The following is a 23,306-nucleotide window of genomic DNA, read 5'->3' as shown; positions in this document are numbered from 1 at the left end:
CACCAATTGTCGGGTTTGTATGTGTTGTGTAGAGGCTTAAGATTCTTTTATGTATGCTCTTTGTCCATCTTTTATTGAATAAATTAATAAAAAAATGACGTATGTATCTTTTTTATGCAGAGGCTGGAATCTTATCCTCCATTTCTGAAAAAACATCCAACACTCTCTCCTTTCCAAAATAAGTGATTCAGTTTTGTCTATATATAGATGTATCTAGATATATTTTAGTTATAAATATCTAAAAAAATTACTTATTTTAATACGAAAGAAGTATTAATGTAGCAAGTAGCAACCAACTAGGCTCCAAGCCGAAGACATATTACATTGGTTCTTAATTTGGGTGTTCATCAACGGGACCAAAACACCATGCCATATATACATAGTGCAAACCGCAGAGGGCCACAGCGGTATAACCTCTGCCTTCTATAAAATTAAAATTATGGTACGTCTTTAGCGTACTCTAAAAAAAGACGGTCAGAAGTTTTATTTTCTCAAATAATAAGAACTCAATTTTGCCACTGCGAGACTTGATTATTGGCTAGCTTGGTTGTACACTCACTCTCCGAGCCAAGTGACCTAGACTCACTTTTTAGTTGGGTGCCATTTATTCCGTATGTTATCGCAATATACCGGGATGACATTGCCAAACGCCAAGGACAGTAACACTAGGTTCGTGTCGAATGAAATTTTCAGTTCAAAAGAAACACTAGGTTCATGTCTGAAAGGATCGTATGCCGCACCTAGAGGGGGGGGTGAATAGGTGCTAACCAATTTTTAGTTCTTTTTCAATTTAGGCTTGACACAAAAAGTAAATTCTCTAGATATGCAACTAAGTGAATTTACCTATATGACAAGGCTAACAACTAAGCAAGATATATCTAAGCAATATAGAGATAGAGTGGGATAGAGGTAACCGAGAGTGGAGCACGCGATGACACGGAGATGATTCCCATAGTTCCCTTCCTTTGCAAGAAGGTACGTCTACGTTTGGAGGAGTGTGGTTGCTACGAAAGCCAAACCAACAGCCACGAAGGCTTCACTCAGATCTCCGGTGAGCAACGCCACGAAGGCCTAGCCCACTTCCACTAAGGGATTTCCTCGAGGCGGAAACCGGGCCTTTACAAGGTTCTTGGGGCACACATCCACAACCAAATTGGAGGCTCCCAAATCTGTTACAACACAACAAATCAACAAGCATACATCAACAACAATCACTAGGGATCCAAAGAGGAACACTAGCAAGGGGGCCCTCAAGCATAAGAGGGGGAAATGAAAAACGCTTCGGTGAGGATGTAGATCGGGGTCTTCTCCGTCGATTCTCCAAAGCACAAAGGATTTGGGTGGTTGAGGAAGGAGATCCGATGGATTTGATGTTCTTGGTGGCTCAACAATGGTGTAGTCTTTTTAGAAGGGGGAATGAGCAACACTAGCTCAATGGAGAAGAAGCCTTTAAGTAGTAGCTGCTGAACCAGACGTTGGAGCCGTTGGAGAGGGGTGGCCGGTAGTACCGGCCAGTTTGGGCCGGTACTACCGGTCCTAGGCGCGCGCGCGAGGCCACCAGGAGGAGGCCACGTGGCCAAGGAGCTCGGTCCGGGAGGGGGGGGGGGGGCCGGAGCCTCCGGCCCGGGGTACCGGCCGAGGTACCGCCGGGTGCTCCAACCCCCCTGGAACTATACTGAGGCGCCCCCCGCTTCCCCGGTACCATGGCCGGAGCCTCCGGCCGTGGCCAGGCCGGCGGTACCGCCCAGGCACCCGCTCCCTCTTCTCTTTTCTTTGCTTTTCTCTTCTTCTTCTTATTTCTTTCTTTCTTCTTTCTCTTCTCCTTCTCATTTCTTTCTTTCTTCTTTTCTTTCTTTTCTCTTCCGATATCTTGCATACTCTTCACTCTTTAAGCATCTAGAGAATGTAATAACCTACAAATCTTATAAACCGAAATGTTCAAATATTATCATTGTCATCAACACCAAAACTACATATAAAATGAGATATGATCTTTCAATCTCCCCCTTTTTGGTTTCTTGATGACAATATAAGATTTGCAAAAGATGAGAGTATTTGAGCAGAGAAAATATAAGAATTGCATAAAAGGCTCCCCCTAGACATGTGCATCTACTAGAATAAACATTTGAATGAGAGGCACATAATCTAGGATCAAACTACTCAAGAAAATACGAATCACCAACAAGTGCAAAGATGCTTAGTAAGCAAATAAATTCATCACTTGTATAGAGAAGAGACAACCATATGTGAGTAAAGACAAGTGTTGAGTTTAGAGATCATACCACATGAAGTTCACTTAGTCTTTACCATAGATAGATAGATAATGTCTCATACATAAATAGATAGCCCCTATGTCTCACACACATAGATAAGGTGCATAAAACATGATAAGTAGTTCTCAACAATAGATAACCATAAGTCACAAGCATAAAGAGTCAAAGAAAACGCAAGCTTGTGACTTCCCATGCAAATCCCGAACCTAATAGAACTCTTCTCCCCCTTTGACATCAAGATGCCAAAAAGGTTGAAGAGCGATGCTACCGTCCCTAGCCATCAAGGAAGTCCTCGGCAACATCGGAGTCGACATCATAGGAGGGACCATCCTCGCCATCAGACCACTGGCTATGAGCAGAAATCCACTGAGGCTTCGGAAGGATATTCTCTTCAGATCCTGGAGGAGACACTTCCACACCAAGCTTTTCCATGATGCTCTTCTGGCGGCGTCGAGCTTTCTTCTCAGCCACATAGGCGTCATACATGCGCTCCTGAATATCCAGCTGCAGGCAGAAGGTCTTCTTTACCTTGATCTTGAATTTGGTGTACCAAGAGGGCTCGAGCATGGGATCATATGCGGAGTGAGCCGGAGGCCCCCCAAGGGCCATATGAGGAGTAAAACCATCAAGGAGTCTAATGCCAGCAAACCGGCGATCAGTGGGAGGATCTGCAGGACCTGCTGAAGGAGGTGCTGAGGCAGAAGGAGCTGCTGAGGCAGAAGGAGCTGCTGAGGCTGAGGTAGAAGCTAGGAGCTCATGATCTTTGATAAGAAGGTTCTTGCGTTTATGAACAGTGAGTGTAGAAAATGGTTCCAGAATGGCACCCTCAAACTTCTGGCGCCACACCTCAGAAATAAGCTTCATGATGAAGGGACCAAAGGCGGGAGACCTCTTCTCAACCATACGCAGGAAAATCTGGTTCCACAGGCAATCCATGACATCCATCTTCACACCCTTGCCCTTTCGGAGATGAGTTTGAAGCATCAAGTCAATGACAAAAGAATGGATCTCATCAACATTACCCACTTTGACGGCAATAGTCTCACGGTAGATGCGAAGCATAATATCATAGACGGGTTGGAGACCGGAAGTGAATCCAAGCTTGCATCGACCGGGCATATAGAGCGGCTCAAGAACATCTTTGGTGCTTGCATTAGTCTGCCCATGAAACCTCCAACCACTATCAGTGTCATGTTCACAATCGTCCGGAAGAGGATAGCCAAGAATCTGTCCAAAGGTGCTCCAAGTGGTAGTGAGTACCTCATCACGAGTCATCCAAGTGATGATCGAGCGTCATCCTCATGAAAATAGACTGTGGCAAAGAACTGAGTCACAAGGTAAGGATCATAGTTGCATTGGAAAGTCATAATGGGAAGCAAACCAAACTCCTCGCAAATACCAAGAGCTTCATGAAAGTAGGCATCCTTCTTCAAATGGTCAATGTTGATATACCGTTGATCAACTACCTTCACCTTGTTGGGAGGATAGACTTCATTGAATATGCGTTCTTGAACCTCGGTGTAGAAGTGGCGGTTGTGGGTGCGAGAAGACCGAGGCCCCAAATAGGGGTTAGCGGTGTGAATAGCCATGTATGCATGAAGGCGGACGCTGCCATAGGACTCAATAGCCTTTTTCCCTTTCTTTTTATTTGCCAAAGAAGCACCACGCGCAGTAGTGGCACGGGGTAACACTTCATCTTGTTGAACGAAATCATCCTCAAGGGGCGGATCCCCTCTCCTCTTCCGACTAGTACCTGTGAAATAGACGAACAGAGCCGAGGGAAATATGGGATAAGGGCACAAGCTCATCTCAACTTAACAAAATTTTGACCCAAAATACACATGCATGATGAGAAAAAGAAAATAAGGCCACACACAATGGATAGAAAAAAAATGCTACATAGTAGAGGTTTACGGTACTACATACTAGAGGACATAGATCAGCAATAGATACAACCTCTTAGAGTAAGATTTAGCCAAAAATCTAAGCATGTAGAACCAATAACCAATACACATGTGAGCCAAAAATACGAGCAAAAAACACGGGGGGAGAGGCTAATACCGGGAGCCATGGAGGAGGAGGGGTGGGGGAAGGCTCCCACGGAGCCGATCCGGCCGGAGAGGGCCGGAGAGTGGCCGGGGGAGCAAGGGAGGCGGCAGGGGCGGCCGGGCGGCTGTGGTGTTTGGAGCTGGGAGAAGGGGGCGAGTGGGGAGGGTGGGGAGCGTGGCTCGACCCGCCCACACATGGAGGCACCGGCCCGAGGCCGGCGGTAGTACCGGCCAGGCCCCAGGCGGTACTACCGGCCTGGTCAGGCCCGGGTCGGCCAGCCTCCGCCCCCGTTTTTTTTGTTTTTTTTGTTTTTGTAGGCTGTTTTAAACAAAATCCCCCTCTTTTTTTTAGGCTGTTTTAAACAAAATCCCCCCCTTTTTTTATAAAGACACCCTCTTTAAGACAAACAATTTTGATATGCATTTTTTGAGACGAGCTTGTGCAAGATATAGAATCTTTTAGAGGTGAGAGAATGGCTTAGGATGGACACAAAGAGAGGTATGGTAATATGAACTCAAGTTTGCAAGGAGCAAATCAATAGAAGCCAAACATTGAGCCAATTCCCATAAAAACAAAAGATAGGCAAATGAAGTCCAATAAAGATCCAAATTATTCCAACTCTTCATAAAGAGGAGTGTGGTGGCCTAGGCCACCATATATGAGTGTTATGGCATGGCACCGCGAAGATATATCTTGGGCCCAAAAACCACTACTCATCATTGAAGCTCACATATCATCATATGATATAAAGAGAATGATTTCTTAATGTTGGCATTATGGGGGGAGGGATAGCTCAATAGTTTAAACCGCACTCCCCCTATTTCCATGCCCACATCTAAACCAAATAAAGTTTTGAGACGAAGGTGTGTTTGCAAGATGGTCAAGCTATACTCCTTGAATCGATGATATTTAGCTCATTCCTCAAATAAGTGAACCTTGCTTCATCAAGAGGCTTCGTGAATATATCGGCAAGTTGATCCTTGGTAGGAACAAAGATAAGCTCAATATCACCCCGGGCAACATGATCCCTAATGAAATGATTCCGGATCTCAATATGCTTCGTTCTTGAATGTTGCACCGGATTATAGGCAATCTTAATGGCACTTTCATTGTCACATAATAGAGGCACTTTGTCACAAATGACACTGTATTCCTTTAAAGTTTGCCTCATCCATAACAATTGAGTGCATCCACTTGCGGCGGCAACATATTCGGCTTCGGCGGTGGAGAGAGATATGCAATTTTGCTTCTTAGAAGACCAACACACCAAGGACCTACCAAGGAATTGGCAAGCCCCGGAAGTTGATTTCCTATCATCCTTGTCACCCGCCCAATCCGCATCGGTGTACCCATTGAGAATAAAACTTGAGCCTTTGGGGTACCAAATACCATATCTTGGGGTATCAACCAAATATCGAAAGATTCTCTTGAGAGCAATCATGTGGCTCTCCTTAGGAGAAGCTTGATACCTTGCACACACACCAACACTCAACACTATGTCCGGTCTAGATGCACAAAGGTAAAGCAAGGATCCAATCATGGAGCGATATACCTTTTGATCCACCTCTTTACCATTGGGATCAAGTGCAAGATGACATTTGGTAACCATAGGAGTAGCAACACCTTTCATCTCGGTCATCTTGAACCTCTTGAGCATGTCTTGGAGATATTTTGCTTGATTGATGAAGGTTCCTTCTCTCAATTACTTGATCTCAAAACCAAGGAAAAACTTCATCTCTCCCATCATAGATATCTCAAACCTATCGGTCATAAGCTTTGAGAATTCATCATTGAAAGCTTTGTTAGTAGAGCCAAATATAATATCATCAACATATAATTGGCAAACGAAAAGCTCCCCATTGACCCTCTTAGTAAAAAGAGTGGGGTCGATTAGCCCAACATCAAACCCACGGTCTACCAACAATTCCTTAAGGTGCTCGTACCAAGCTCTAGGAGCTTGTTTGAGACCATAAAGTGCTTTATCAAGCTTGTAGACATGGTTAGGAAAGTTGAGATCCTCGAACCCCGGGGGTTGCTTAACATAAACCTCTTCATGTAAAGGACCATTAAGAAATGCACTTTTCACATCCATTTGTTGTAACTTAAAGTTATGATGCGATGCATAAGCAAGAAGGATACGGATGGACTCAAGACGAGCCACGGGAGCATAGGTCTCTCCAAAGTCAATCCCTTCAACTTGAGAGAAACCTTGAGCCACCAATCTTGCCTTGTTCCTCACAATATTTCCAAACTCATCTTGCTTGTTCTTGAATATCCATTTAGTGCCTATAACATTGCGGCACTCCTTTGGCTTCTTTACTAAGGTCCACACTTTGTTGCGCTTGAAGTTGTTGAGTTCCTCATGCATAGCTTCCATCCAATCCGAATCTTCAAGGGCTTCAAACACTTTCTTGGGTTCCACTACGGAGATATAGGCATGATGATTGCTAAAGTTAGCCAATTGCCTTCTTGTGGAGACTTTTGCTCGAACATCACCAAGGACCTTATCATGAGTGTGTCCACGAATTTCAAGGGTCCTTTCTCTTCTTGCTAAATGACGGGCCTCGATCTCCTCCTTGGTTCTTCTTGGCCTTGGAGGTGTCACTTGATCAACTTGATCATTTGGGTCCCCGTCTTGACCTTCAACTTGAGCTTCCTCAATTACTTGAGGTTGCTCATCCTCATGTGCTTGATCTTGGACATTATCCGGTGAGAGTAGAATGTTGAAAGGATATTCATCGGATCCATCATGAATCCGTGGTTGATCTTGTCCTTGATCTTGTCCTTGATCTTGCACACAAGGGGGAGGGTTTTGTTCTTGTTCTTGGGTTGGTGCATCATTTGCTTCACTTGATGGGGTTTGTTGATGTTGAGAAGATGAGGGCTCCACCGTGGTAGAGCATAGTCCTTCCCGAGACGCCACACCGTGTCCCTCAATGGGGCGGAAAAATCCCACACCCATTATTACTATGGCATCTTGAGGTATTTCATCACCTGCACAAACATCAACTTGCCCCACTTGGGAGCCATCATTTTCTTCGAACTTCACACTACAAGATTCAATGATAATCCCGGAGGATACATCAAAGATTCTATAAGTGTGAGATTCGGCACCGTAACCAACAAATATACCCTCCAAAGCTTTAGGAGCAAATTTAGACAAACGAACCCCTTTGATTTTGTAGAAACACTTACACCCGAACACCTTGAAGTATGAGATATTAGGCTTGTTCCCGGTGAGTATTTCATATGGAGTCTTGTTCAAGCCCTTGCGGAGATAGAGCCGGTTGGAGGAGTGACAAGCGGTGGAGATGGCTTCGGCCCAAAAGTTATAGCGGGATTTATACTCCGCCATCATAGACCTTGCCATATCCATAAGAGTCCGGTTCTTCCTCTCCGCAACACCATTTTGTTGAGGGGTGTAAGCAGCGGAATATTGATGACGAATCCCCTCATCACTAAGAAAATCATTGAGTGTGTAGTTCTTGAACTCGGAGCCGTTGTCACTTCTTATTGCCATAATGAGGAGGTTGTGTTGGCGTTGCACCTCGGTAGCAAAGTCAATGAATATTTGTTGAGTCTCATCTTTCGTCTTGAGAAAGTAGACCCAAGTGTATCTTGAGTAATCATCAACAATCACCAAGCAATGTTTCTTCGCACCAAGACTTGCATGAGTAACGGGACCAAAGAGATCCACATGAAGGAGCTCCAAGATCCTCTTGGAAGAGATGATGGTCTTGCTTGGATGCGGAGAGTCATGCATTTTGCCTTCAACACAAGCCCTACAAACACGATCTTTGGCAAAAGACACATTTTCCATTAGTCCCACAATATGGTTCCCCTTGTGAAGACTTTGCAAAGTTCTCATGTTGACATGGGCTAGGCGGAGATGCCACAACCAACCCACGTCCGCCTTTCCGAATAGGCACATCGCACTTGACGTGGTGGTCCCCGAAAAGTCCACCACATACAAGTTGTGTTCGCGATACCCAACGAATGCGACTTTTAGAGTCTTGCTCCACAAGAGGACCACAATATCATTATCAATAAAGACGGCGAAACCCATCTTGCCAAGGGCGGAAACGGAAAGCAAATTGTAACCAAGGGTTTTGACAAGCATGACATCCACAAGAGTAATGTTGTGTGCAACCACAACCTTGCCAAAACCCAATACCTCGGATGTAGAATTATCGCCAAAGGAGACGGTGATATCATTTATGTTAAGCCTCAACTCCTTGACGAGGTTCTTGCCGCCGGTCATATGACTTGTACATCCACTATCAAGTACCCATTTTGAACCTCCGGCGGCATAGTCCTACATGAGATCAATTCTTGGATTTAGGTACCCATTTTTCAATGGGTCCTCTTTTGTTAGCAACAAGGGTCTTTGGAACCCAAATAGACCAAGCAACATAACCATCATATGGACCAACATACTTAGCATAAACATCACCATAATAATCTTTAAAGAGAACATAGTGAGGATTATCTATTCCCGCACCATCATCATTAATGGTGTTGCCCTTTCGGGGTTCACCATTAGCTTTCTCATGTGCGGGCTTGGTCCTTTTCTTGTTTGCCTTTTTAGCCTTGGAATTAAAACCAAGTCCCTCCTTCCCATTGTTTGGCCTTTGCTTACTCAAAAGATCATCCAAGGAAAGTTTACTTTGGGGAGAGGAGGTCCTAGCAAGTTCATCTTTCAACCTAGCATTTTCCTCAATAACATTTGCATGATCACATGAAGGAGTAGAGGAACTAGGCACATCATATGAGGCAAGCCTAATTTGAAGTTGCTCATAAGACTTGGATAAGAGAGTGTATTCACTCTTCAAAGCTTTGTGAGCTTTGTCTAGTTCATCTAGATCTTTCACAAGTTTCTCATGATCAACCTCAAATTGGGCCTTTTCCTTTTTAAGCACTTTAGACTTAGCCCTAGCAAGATCTCTAACTTTTGTGAGCTTGTTAATTTTATCTTGAGGCTCTTCAAGAGTTTCTAGCCTCTCCTCAAGAGAAGCTATAGTTTCTTGACTTTCCTCAAGAGCATTTTTAAGAGCATGGATTTCAAGAGAGTCTTCTCTCTCTATTTGACCCTTTTTCTCAAGCATATCACTTTGTTGAGCTATACGAACCATGAGGCTAGAAACATGCTTCTTAGTGTTACCTTGTAGGTTAAGAATGAAATCATCAAACTCTAGCATTTCTTGTTTCACTTTTAGACTAGCATCATCAACCCCTAGATCACTAGATAAGTTAGGCATAGAGGGGTTAGGGGATGATACCTCGGAGGATTTAGCCATAAGGCAACTTTCTTCCTCCACATGAATGACCTCATTGGGGGATTCACTTGGTGATGAAGAGTTAGTGGAGAGGGAGGCAAGGGCGACCAATCCATTAGAGGTTGCATCTTCTTCATCATCAACATCATCATCTCCGGAGGTATACTCTTCTTGAGTTGATAGCACAATAGGTGTGTCCAAGGAGGACCTTGCCATGAAGCAATGTGCATTCTTGATATGAGGGTTCTCATTGGGAGATTCAAAGAGAGAAGAAGAGGGTGTGTTGGTGGTGACGATGGCGGCCAATTCCTTTGAGCTTTCTTCATCTTCATCACCACTAGAACTTTCAACTTCATCGGTAGAATATTCTTCCCTTGTTACTAGCACAACTCTTGAGGGCCTCTTGCCCTTCTTGGTCTTGTTGTTGTAGAACTTCTTGTTGAGGGGCTTTGAATATTTGCCCTTTGAGTCTTTGCTCTTGTCCTTGGGAATGAGCCTTCCATTATGAAGCTCTCTATTCTCATAGGGGCATTCGGCAATGAAGTGGCGCTTGTCATCACAATTGTAGCATGATCTTGTCTTTGGACCAAAGCTAGTGAACCCACTTTTGTTGTTCCTCTTGATGTTGTCTTCCTTGGCCTTGGAGGGATCAATCCAAAACGACTTTGCATGGAAGGCCATGTGGTCATGGTAGTGTCATTGCAAATCTTCCGGATAGGTCATGCTCCAAGATGCCCTATAAGATTCTTGAGGAATCACTTCATCGACGGAGTTGACCACCAAGGCAAGGTTGGAACCTTTTGCCATCCCAAGAGCACGATTGCGAGAATCATGAGAGGCTTCCTCAAGCACCTTGAGAGCTTGCATCTCGTGCACGACTTGTTGAGAGGTGAGAGAGGAATAGCATTCCCTCCCCACAAGAGTCTTGACATCAATGGGTACAAATGGCATCATGCATTCAATGTACTTCTCCTTGATCCAAGTGTCATTTATGTGGGTGGCACCAATAAGCCGGAAGGCATCGGCAACGGTGAGAAGTCTTCCATACATATCTTCATGATCTTCATCCGGTTGCCTCAAGAACCCTTCGGCTTTATTCTTGAGAGCATTATACTTGTTCCTCCTTGTGCTCTCACTTCCAATGCAACTAGCGGTCAAACCATCCCAGGCTTCCTTGGCGGTGGTGTAGTTCCGGACACGATGCAATTCCTTTGTCCCCACACTTGATTGAATCATGTGCAAGGCGGTGTTGTTGAGTTGACTATCAACCGCTTCTCTTCTACTCAAATTGTCGGGGTTGTATGGCTTGAAGCCCACCATGATGATTCTCCATAATTCATTTGAGGCACTACAAACATGAGAGCGGAACTCAAATTGCCAAGTATCGAAATTTTCAATAGAAAACTTAGGTGGGACGCCCCGAATGTTCAAATGAGGATGGGGAACCGGTATATCGGGTGATTGGAAAGGTGGAGGTACTCGATTGTAGCTCTCACTCCCATCGGTTCCCCTGGGAGATGCAATGGGAGATTTGATAGAGTTTAAGTTATCACCTTCCACGGGTTTGGTAGATGAGGGTAGGTCCGAAGCCTCTCCCTTATCTAATGCACCCGTGTCTTTTACCTCTACACTAGGAGCCTTGGGAAGGGCCGGAGCCAAAAGCTCGGCAATCATCTTTTTCATGCTTTCCATTTGGGCTTCCATGGAGGACTTCAACGAATTGAAGTCTTCCACAGAGACCATCTTGGCGGCCCCTTCCGAGGACTCCTCGTCCGGCATACTCTTAGGCGGTTAAGCCCGAAATAAGAGCCGAGGCTCTGATACCAATTGAAAGGATCGTATGCCGCACCTAGAGGGGGGGTGAATAGGTGCTAACCAATTTTTAGTTCTTTTTCAATTTAGGCTTGACACAAAAAGTAAATTCTCTAGATATGCAACTAAGTGAATTTACCTATATGACAAGGCTAACAACTAAGCAAGATATATCTAAGCAATATAGAGATAGAGTGGGATAGAGGTAACCGAGAGTGGAGCACGCGATGACACGGAGATGATTCCCGTAGTTCCCTTCCTTTGCAAGAAGGTACGTCTACGTTTGGAGGAGTGTGGTTGCTACGAAAGCCAAACCAACAGCCACGAAGGCTTCACTCAGATCTCCGGTGAGCAACGCCACGAAGGCCTAGCCCACCTCCACTAAGGGATTTCCTCGAGGCGGAAACCGGGCCTTTACAAGGTTCTTGGGGCACACATCCACAACCAAATTGGAGGCTCCCAAATCTGTTACAACACAACAAATCAACAAGCATACATCAACAACAATCACTAGGGATCCAAAGAGGAACACTAGCAAGGGGGCACTCAAGCATAAGAGGGGGAAATGAAAAACGCTTCGGTGAGGATGTAGATCGGGGTCTTCTCCGTCGATTCTCCAAAGCACAAAGGATTTGGGTGGTTGAGGAAGGAGATCCGATGGATTTGATGTTCTTGGTGGCTCAACAATGGTGTAGTCTTTTTAGAAGGGGGAATGAGCAACACTAGCTCAATGGAGAAGAAGCCTTTAAGTAGTAGCTGCTGAACCAGACGTTGGAGCCGTTGGAGAGGGGTGGCCGGTAGTACCGGCCAGTTTGGGCCGGTACTACCGGTCCTAGGCGCGCGCGCGAGGCCACCAGGAGGAGGCCACGTGGCCAAGGAGCTCGGTCCGGGAGGGGGGGGGGGGCGGAGCCTCCGGCCCGGGGTACCGGCCGAGGTACCGCCGGGTGCTCCAACCCCCCTGGAACTATACTGAGGCGCCCCCCGCTTCCCCGGTACCATGGGCGGTACCATGGCCGGAGCCTCCGGCCGTGGCCAGGCCGGCGGTACCGCCCAGGCACCCGCTCCCTCTTCTCTTTTCTTTGCTTTTCTCTTCTTCTTCTTATTTCTTTCTTTCTTCTTTCTCTTCTCCTTCTCATTTCTTTCTTTCTTCTTTTCTTTCTTTTCTCTTCCGATATCTTGCATACTCTTCACTCTTTAAGCATCTAGAGAATGTAATAACCTACAAATCTTATAAACCGAAATGTTCAAATATTATCATTGTCATCAACACCAAAACTACATATAAAATGAGATATGATCTTTCAATGTCACCTACTCATTTATTTATTTATCGTATATAGTGTTGAGCATTATCTTCTTTTTTATCTAATAACTTCATATTACACAGTATTCGGACCTCCTAGCAGTTAATTGACTGTCGAAGTCAAGGAAACCAGTGGAGATATCGGACGAAGAACTTTGGATCAGTGGATGCTTACCTAGTGACTAGGGTTTCAAATGTGCCTCCTTGTTCCGTACCCACATATGTTGTGCAGGTTCGTTTGGCCAAAAAAAGAAGTTTCAAAAATTATATAGGACGAATCGACAAATTTTATTTGGATCTGCGCACTAAAGATTTGATAAGAAAACGTACATGGTAAGACAAATGCACATGATTGTTTTGAGCGAAGTACAAATGTTCCATGAAATATTCGAAATTTCGACAAAATTTTAAACCGTAAGCATCACTTGATTTATCGTTGTGAATACTATTTGCATGGTGGCTTAGGGCCATCTGGTACAAAACAAAAACAAAAGTAATGGATTTGATTGTGGCCCAAACGACATATTTTTTTCTACATAGCAATCAAATTGTTTTGTTCACAGTTCAATAAAGCAGAAAAAATCCGGTGGCAAAACATTAGAGCATTAAAACAAGCAATTAGAGTCTACCATAACAAAAAAAAGAATACAAGGAAATATTGAAACATGTTTTGAAATGTGCAAGTAGTGTATGTTTAAAGTGCAACCAACCAAAGGAAGTTTTAAAAGGAAAAAATATTATCAAAACTTATGACTTTGCAGTGTAAACAAAAATCTTTACATATTTAAGTACCAAGTTGCACATTAGAAAAACAATATTTGCACATCATATTTAAATGCAGCCACATAATTCTATTTTGGAAAAAATGTACATGTAAAAGAATAAAATATATATAGTTGCACATTAATGTACTCCCTCCGTCAGAGAAAGCATCTCACATATTTATCTAAATTTTCATATATCTAGACTCGATTAATGCATAGAGCAACTGTATAACAAATACTACCTCTGTCCATACGAGAATATCTCAACTCTTTTAAAATTTAGATGTATTTATATACTCAATCGGGTCTAGATACAACTAAATTTTAACTAAGGGAGACAACTTTTTTATGGATAGAGGGAATAAATTTCTAAAAAACAAATATATAACCGCATGCACAAGTGTACAACGCTTGAAGCTTTTAATTGTTACGAATGGTTACTTAAAAAGAAGTAGACAGCGCGACAAGGCGTTGTTGCACCTAGGAGCATACCTCCTGTTTTTTAAAATAAGTTTTGAACTTATTTCAAAATGACGTGCGTATCTCTTGACGTTCTATGTGGTCATAAAGTTATTTAAAAACTATATTATTTGTGCCGTTTGTAAATAGATAAATCCGATGTCAAAAAATGCTCTTCACGTGACATTTTTCTTTCTTTTCATACAGTACATTGAAAAAAAAAAATCAGTTTTCCATGAAACTTAACGCGAGGAGATAGAATGTCGAGATGAAAAAGCAAAATTTTGCTTCAGATTTTATTTTTGTGACATTTTATTGTATTTTACCCTGTGGCAGAAGCATATGCACGTTATTTACCCAAAACTTCATCATCCTTGGATCATTTACCCAAAGTTCGTTGTACATTGGCAAAATACCCAACAAGGACTTGAAAGCAAAATAGGATTTATAGCAGGACCCTAAGTAGAGCAGGCAACGAAACGTTCAGAGGAAATAGCACCTAACACCACATGTTGGTGACTTTTTTGCAAGGAACCACAACATGTGTTTGTTTTTGCATAGAACACCATATTTTGCTGTAATCACTTGCATAAAGCACATAGCCAATCATTAAAAGCTTTAATAGCCATTTAACCAGTCTAGCCCGTTGTCGCGAAGCCTAATGTGGTATTTTCTCTCCTTATTCAACCGAACTAGTATGTACAGATCAACTCGTACTGATACCAGGAGGAGGTAGCCAACCTCACCAAGTCCCCAGCGACCCGAAGACTCGCACACATGTCGAGCCAATAGAGAGCTCGCGGATAGCCTGTCGCGTTGTACGTGGCGATGGTGAATGGTCCTTAGGCGCGTCACCCGTGGCGGGAGTGAGCTTGTCATGCTGTCACGCGGGGTGTCTCAGCTGTGATGCGTTGTCCTTGACTCACCCATCTCTATCAGAGATCTCACCATCCTCAGGTCGTCGCTGCTCAAGCACGGCAAGCACCGCAAGGCAAGGCAGCACCGGCTGGTGAGGCGGACATGTGGTGCTTCGACTGCTCAAGATGTCATCTCATATTCGTACCGCGACCTAGACAGGAAGAAGCCCGTTTGACAGCATGACATGGTTTGGCGCGCTACATTGCATGTGACCGGACATGGTCTCTCGTTTGTCGAGTTCATGGTGGAGGGGGGGAGGGGGTGAGCAGCTACTCCACCACCGTGGACGAGCAGCCACTACACATGAAGGTGGCACGGCAGTAGAGCACCAGGACACCGACCATGGATTCCCCCGGCCCCGATGTCGGTCTCATCCCCACCGTTGGCGCGTCACCTCACGTGCTGATGTTGCCGATCACCGGGGGGCGTGGTGAAGGGTGGCCGCCTCCGCTTAGTATATGGAGGAACCAGTCCGAACTTACCAGTTCAGCCGACAATGAAGATTAATTGTCAATTAAAACTTTCAATAATGGGTTATGTGTTTTGCGAAAGTGATTACAACAAAATGTGGTGTTCTCTGCAAAAACAAACCCATGTTGTGGTTCTGTGCAAAAATGTCACCACTCTGGGACGGCATCCACCTGTTAACAAACTGAAAACCATAATCATGTACCAGCGAGCATAATCATGTACTTCCTCCGGCCCTAAGTAGTAGCTTAGTTAGCACTGATGCCCGCGTCAATTAAACACGTACTGAGCTAGTACCAGTGAGGCAGCGTGCATGCTGTTGTTAATAGTACCAGCATCTAGGATCTGAAGCAAATTATTGGCTACCTTTTTTTTTTTGTATATCCTCACTGGACACTCACCACGTATACCATGTATGCCAATACTAAGTGTGAGACCACGATTCTTGGATTGATTTAAAAGCTGATCGACAACATTGCAATAAACAAGAATATGTGCACTAAATTTATCTGACCAAACGAAGGTGTTCACCATGGATTGAATTCATAGGCAAATATGTATAGAAAAATCTGTAATATGACAAGTTCAGCAAAAAAGAAAACAGAGTTGCGGGAAGTCTACATCACAAGCAAATTTAAAATATACAGGCGAACGGCGCCGGAAGTACGATCAAGGCGCACGGCGCCGGAAAGTACAGGCCGACGGCGATAATGGCGGCGATCACAATCGTACGATGCTGATGAAGGTCAGACACTCGGACGGCATCGGGACGGCTCTAGGCGCCGAGGTGATTGGTCAGACGCCGGGAACGGCGCTGTCTCGAGGCGCCGTATGCTGAACTGGTGGGTTTTCATCTGATCGATCCTATCCTTAGGCGTCGTGACCAGCTCTCGTACCCAGCTCCACTTAGGCCTTAGGGTTCTGCTATAATTCCTATTTTCCTTTCAAGTCCTTGCTGGGTATTTTACCAATGTGCAACGAACTTTGGGTAGATGATTCAAGGATGATGAAGTTTTGGGTAAATAACCAATTTTTTCTAAAAAAAAGTGAATTTCCGGTAGACAGCGTCCGTTCGCTTTAGCTTGGGTGACATACCACAGAAGAGGTTGATGGACCTATGGTCTGGAGTTGAACTGTATCTCTCTTTTCTGGTTCACTCGCCCAGCGAATTCATGTCCGACAAGCTGGGGTTGCAGGCACAAGACGTCACGCGATTACACACATAGGAAAGATGACTTCTGAAAGGTGCTCCTCCATTGCATATTAGTTCTCACATATTGATCGGCAACTAATACGAAACGAGGGAGTAAGATAAATAAGCTATAATAATGTTACAGTCTGTAGTGATAAACCCTAGTTTAAAAAGGGACGCAAAAGAACAACCAAGTCGAGAAGTCATCTGTACGATTGTTCAGGTTTAAGTACAAACTACTGGCAGCCGTGAAAAGCTAATATTTCAAGACAAATTAGCCAAAAAAGATTACATGGATGACTCATACTTCATCCAAACTGAAGAACTCCATTGTTACTAGAAAGCTCCTTTGTTTTTTAAGAGAGCTATCAAGTCCAATTTTTTGGAGAAATTATGAGCAACACATGTCAAGAAAGTGGGCGGCATATTTCACATGCTAAGGGTTATAAATGCAACGATGTAAAGAGCTTGAAACGGCAGATCCACCGAAGGAGACACTGGCACAGCCTGTTTCCATGAACAGTTGAAGTCAATGGCTTAATCCAACTCCATCTCATTATCCCGTATGCTGCTTCTGCACGACCACATCTTTATCGTTCTATCATGTGAAACAGTCACAATCTGTTGTCCATCTGCACATATCATATAGGTAAACCATTAGTCAGATGTTTAGCTATGACATGTTTGATGCTTCTATAGGAATATCTTAAGTGAACCAAATAACTCTTGGGAAAATATATATAGTAGAGGTGAACAAATATTTTTTGTACTATCAACAATAAACAGTCTACAAGGGTGATATGTTCACCGAAAATGTAGTACTCCCTCCGTTCCTAAATAAGCTGCTCAACTTTGTCTAGATACCGATGTATATAGACAAATTTTAGTTAAAGATACATCCAAATATACAAAAAGTTAAGCAGCTTGCAATAATCATCATTGGTATATCCATCTTTTTTTTGGAACAGAGGAAGTACACAAGCATTGAGGTGGTGGAAAGGATAATCATCATTGGTATATTCAACAGAGAAAATACATCAGTGTACTACCAAAAATGAACAATTGTATTGTGGGACCATAATATTATTGACGATTAAAACTAAAAGAAGTAGAAAGTTATATGTATACATGATAAGAATTAAGGAGGGTGAGGTAGTACAGATTGCGATTTAATTGATCACAAAGAAAGAGGCTTGTCTTAAAATCTTTCACTAAATAACTGCTGCTAGTTCAGAGAAAGGAATGCCACACTAGTGTAAGATAATCTAGAGTGAACATTGTAATTGCTGTGAGTGATGGGGCAGAAAAAGTAACCAAATGAACAGTACAAGATGAGAATGTGAATGGTCCAACTTGCTTTTCAGTGTGACCACATAAATAAAGTACTAGTACTAAATTAGTTATTCTAGAAAAAGATACCGCTGCTCATGATTCTGCTAAATAAAGTACTAAACAGTACGAGATGAGAATATTAGTAAGTGCTTAAGCAAATGATTACCTCCACTAATATCCAAACTAGTAACTTTCGACTCATGTCCTGCCAAACTTTTGATTGGTTTGTAGTCCCGAGTTGACCATAGCTGCAAAGAAATGTATTTAAGATCAGGGAACTAAATAGTGGAAAATGATTAAATTGACCCAAACTGAGTACGAAACATACCGCTGCTCTAGTGTCATAGGAAGATGTCGCTAAATAATGACCCTCCTGGGGTTCAAATTTAACATGCGAGATAAGACTCTTATGTGCTGGTATAGAATATAACATCCTTCTAGTCCTCAAATCCCATATTCGACAGAAATTGTCTTCACTTGCAGTTGCAACTAGATGACCATTAGGGGAGAAGCTGACTCCTAGAACCTGACAGAGAAAACAGAACCAAGTCAACTACAAAAGAGAAAAGGAAATATATTTCACAACAAATCGTCAAATACAATAAATAACAGAAGTAACGATTATTCTAATGGGAGGATAGCAAATAAGGCACTTGAGAAGTTTCAATAATGTTAACTTACAGGTTTCACATGCCCTATGAGGGTACAGTATAATCTTCCAGATCTTAGATCCCAAACTCGAGCATGTGCATCAAGCCCACAAGATGCAGCTAAAGAACCATCTGGGTGAAAGCTAACTCCATATACACTTCTGCTGTGCCCTTCTTGGAGTAGAAGCTCTGTTCCAGTATTGATGTCCCACAATCTCCAGGTCTTGTCAAAGCTAGCTGTACCCAGGTACTTTCCCGATGGATGAAAAGCAAGGCGAGCAAGACGGTCCAGGTGACCATTGAAAGACATTAGAAGTGACCCATCGCTGTTCCATAATTTGGCAGTTCTATCAGCTGAGGCTGTTGCTAAGACGTTATCAACTGGAGAAAAGGCAACATCAGTTGCACGTTCTGTATGACCTTTCAGGGTTGCGATTTTAGTTATTTGTGGCATGCTCCATACTTTGATGATCCCACTCCAGGAACTACAGAACCAAAGAAAAAGAAAAGTTAATTGCTGAAAAGGAAGCATAAACAAGATAACATAAGCTCTCTTTAATATCGAAATCAAGGTAAAGAGAAGGCTGTCAGGTGCTGAGAAACAACTAATTGCACATGACATTGCTAACAAACAGAGTTGTGCATCTTAAGTTTATCAAGCTTATTTAGTGTGAGTGACCAAGAGCTCATTGCAATATGTCAGTCCCAGTTACTCCCTTCAGCCCTAAATACTTGTCGCACATTTTAGGGTTGGAGGGAGTAATATATTTCAGTTGAGCGTCACTGGAGATGCAGTCGGTGCTGCTAGTCTAACAGTTCTGCAAATTGACAAGACCCCAGTCCACCTAAATGGGTCTAACTGGTATGCACGATGCCAAGATACCACCCCTCCATTTACAAGAAAAAAGATCTTGTCCTGCTTCCTGATAGTGCAATCAAATTTGAACACTATAATCTCTAGTTACGCTAATCAGAAAAACAACACTATTCATTTAGCTCACCAAACTACCATACACCAACATTATGTTGCAGTAGTATCAAACTCATGGATCCCATATCTCTTCAGCGTAAAGTAATTTGAAACTTGCGCTAGCTAAACCTGCCTCACTATGCAAGCAGTCTTCAGTCATCAGTGCACTGCTACAAGAAAATGTGCAGGGATACATGCACATAAAAATTGAGTGTATATATATTGCCATCTGTTATGACAGGCATTTGGGCAGCGATTCAGATTGTTTCAGTCATTGGAAACTCAATCATATAACAAATCGCATTCAACTGGACTCTATGCTCAACTGCAACAGGCAACAGCTACGAGTGTCACCAACTGAGCTCAAACAAAATTATAGTGTGGCAGGTTAAGAGCTTTAAGGCAAGCATCTCTCACTATTAAGTCATACGCAGGAAAAATAAAAGGCACTTAGGCAGTCATTGGAAACTCAATCACATAACAAATATTATCATTCAACTGGACTCTCCGCTCAACTGCAACAGGCAACAGCTACGAGTGTCACCAACTGAGCTCAAACAAGATTATAGTGTGGCAGGTTAAGAGTTTTAAGGCAACCATCTCTCACTATTAAGTAAGTGCAGGTTAAGAGTTTCAAGGCAAGCATCTCTCACTATTAAGTAAGTCAAGTCATATAATACGCAAGAAGAATAAAATACATTCAGTTCAGTTATCTGTTATCCTGAATGAAAATGTACCTTGTTGCGAGCATCGACGCATCACGGGAGAAAGAGCAGCCTGTGAGCGGGCGGTCATCTCCAATCTCGCTGCACTCAAGCACGAACTCCCCCGCCTGCTTGACGACAAGGTCTGCCTCAGCGTCGGGGTCCTCGTCGGGGTCAGCGAGGCGGCGTTTTGCCCTGTCGACCCTGGCCTTGGCGCGGGGCAGCGAGTACTGCGCGATGTCGACGCGCGCCTGCAGCAGCTCCTTGGTGCCCTCGGTGAAGAAGGGGTACTGGATCTGCTCGGCGTCGTCCTCGTCGTTGGCCGCGGCTCCCTGGTCGTCCTCCTGCGCGCGGAGGAGGCGGTCGACCTGGCCGTCGGCCTCGAGGCGGACCATGAGGCCGCGCAGGCGGTCGCGGCGCTCCATCTCGCGCTCCCCGAAGAGCGTGATGGGCTCGCCGAGGCGGCGGAGGCGCGCGCGCACGGCGGAGTCGTTGGTGGGCACGGCCATGGCGTAGGCGCGACGGCGCTGCAGGAGCTCCTGCACCGCGCGCTCGTGCCGCTCCCGCGCGGCGCGGTGGTCGTCGGAGACCTCGTAGTCGACCTCGTCATCGTCGTCGCTTTCGGCGGCGGCGGCGGCGGCGGAGGTGGAGGCGGGGGCGCGGGGAGGGGCCCCCGGGATGGGCGCGATGGGCGGGTGGAGGGGGAGGGGGAGAGGAGCCATGGGAGGGGTGAAGCCGGGGGCTTGGGGCCTGGGGTTCTCCATCGCCGGGTTTGGGATTAGGGTTTCGAGCTGCGAGGCGGCGATGGCGGCGACTGGCGACCGAGACGGAGGCAGGGACGAAAGACGGCGACGGCTCTTTTTTCCTTTAACCCCCTTGCTAAGTCGGTTATGACAGATCGGTTCACAGAACAGTCACGGACACACCCAACAGGCCACACTCCGGCTACCGCCTACCAGTGGTACGGTAGACCAATACCCAAGTATTGTATAGTGGTGGTATAAAACGTTATTGATACTTGTATTTACAGTTATAAAACTTTACCGACATGTATACCTGGCGGTTACCGATACCAATTGGGTTACCCAATATGTAACTTAAATTGTCACAAGTTATTCACGATTTTAAATTCATTGGTAGCAAATTTAACACACAGAAAATTATCTCGATTTAATAATAGGTAGTACACGAAACTTAATAAATTTTAGAAATCTCAATCTTATACTCTAACTCGTAAATCAACAAGAGTAGACATGTCGCATCACAAATTGATAATAAGCGGGTAGGATATGTGTATACCCATCGGTGAAACTTCTTTTGAAGCAAACCTGTGTGAAAGGTATGTAATTGCGACTAGAGAAGGTGCATAGAAGCAAGCAAATTTTTAAGTTTTCTCAACTTTTAGATCACAATTTCGTACTCTAACTCGTAAGTCAATAAGAGTAGATGTGTCACATCATAAATAAACAATAAATAGGTAGGATATGTGTATACCAAACGATGGAGCTTCTTTGAAGCTAACATGTGTGAAAAGGTATGTAATTGCAACTACATGGTGTGAATAGAAGCTAGCAGTTTTTAGGTTTTTTCAAGTTTTAGACTTTATGCAAGGTAAAGGTGAAATGAACAACCTAGATGATGCAAACAAAAAAGGAAAACAAAGAGAACGAGTAACAAAGAAGATCAAGGTAAAGAAGCGACGTAACCGTTAAGAAGACACGAGACACGAGATTTATTTCCCGTAGTTCCTTATCTATTAAGGAAAGTATGTCTACGTTGGAGAGGCGTGGCGCCACAAAGGCTATCAATGTCACAAAGACCTCACCTTTTTATCCGGTGAACCCACCACAAAGGTGAATCCAATTCTCCACTAATTAAGTGGTGCCGGTCAAGGTGGGTACCAAACCTTTGCAAGGTCCAGCTTCACAACTCAATTAGGGACTCCCAACAACATCTAGAAGCTTGTACAAACAACAAAGCAAGTCTTCAAGATGCTCTTTTCAAAAGGGTCGCGGCTATGAAGATCTAGGGTTATAAGTTTCATAACGGAATCAAGAGGAAATCCAAATTCCTTTGGTCAAAAGGTATGAGCATGGTAGATCAATATCATACCATACATATGTAGTTATTGGTATAAAACTCTATCCATACTCATACCCACTGTTATAAAAATTTACCGACACTCATACTCGACGGTTACATGTACCTAATGGGGACCTAGCAGGTAACTCAAAATAGTACACAAGTTGTTCACAATTTTACATTTATCGGTAGCACATTTAAAAAAAAAATTATCTCAATTTAATAATAGGTAGCTTAGTACATGACAATTAATAAAATATAGAAATCACAATATCATGCTCTAAAACTCATAAGTCAACAAGAGTAGACGTGTCACATCATAAATTAATAATAAACGGGTAGAATATGGGTATACCCGCGGAAAGGCTATACACATGTACCACACATGATTAAACGGGTATGGTATAAATAATAACCATGGATACAAAAATGTGCATATACAGATATACCATGGCAATGTGGGTACAATATCCCTTGTAAAGTTGCCATCTTAACAGAGTGTTAGATCGGTCTGTGAAGAGGGCATGATATATGGTTACGAGCATGTGGCCCATGTGCTATGAACAAGTGGCCAATCACTTTTGTAAAGTTGCCATCTTACGAGCACGTGGCCAAGTCGCCGGTCCCTGCCTCTTCCGTCGGCCGCTCCGGCTACGGGAGGGGGTGGGGATTCGGCAGTGACTGCTCCGGCTGGTAGTTTGGGTTAGCAAGTGTTTTCTTGGGGTGCTGTTCTATGAGAAGACTGCGCCGCGTCGGAATAATTTGTCTCTGCTCTTTCTCCATCCCGGCGTCGCTCCAACCGGTAGCGTCGAGGGGCAGGTGGCCTGGTCTTCTCGTCGGTCTTATTTGGATCTGGTGAGATTCGTGTCTGGTGGCTGGCGTTCATCACTCTCGTGGGTGACGGTTGCGTTGGCTACTGCAATTATGTGTGGTGTCTTGCAGTTAGGTGTGAGGATGACGGCAGACAGCGGCATTCGTCTTTTTCGACTGAGTTTGGGGAAGATGGCGGCGTTGGGATCTGGTGACCACGGGGAAGGTCCCCGGCCGACATGAC

The 23,306-nt window shown here is 44.1% G+C and overlaps 1 protein-coding gene across 1 annotated transcript; it reads right to left on the bottom strand.

The window, feature by feature from the left end:
• Positions 1–16,709: 16,709 nt before the first annotated feature.
• On the bottom strand, positions 16,710–21,034 carry LOC127332138 (U4/U6 small nuclear ribonucleoprotein PRP4-like protein). The gene is made up of 5 exons (XM_051358395.2): positions 20,204–21,034; positions 18,528–18,981; positions 18,175–18,372; positions 18,013–18,094; positions 16,710–17,146 (listed from the first exon to the last, which is right to left on the bottom strand). The coding sequence occupies exons 1-5, from the start codon at positions 20,932–20,934 to the stop codon at positions 17,052–17,054; spliced, it is 1,560 nt and encodes a 519-aa protein (XP_051214355.1). The 5' UTR covers positions 20,935–21,034; the 3' UTR covers positions 16,710–17,051.
• Positions 21,035–23,306: the final 2,272 nt, after the last annotated feature.

Source organism: Lolium perenne, chromosome 4, assembly GCF_019359855.2.
Source record: "Lolium perenne isolate Kyuss_39 chromosome 4, Kyuss_2.0, whole genome shotgun sequence".
NCBI classification, from domain to species: Eukaryota; Viridiplantae; Streptophyta; class Magnoliopsida; order Poales; family Poaceae; genus Lolium; species Lolium perenne.
This window is presented reverse-complemented; position numbering and strand designations above follow the sequence as displayed.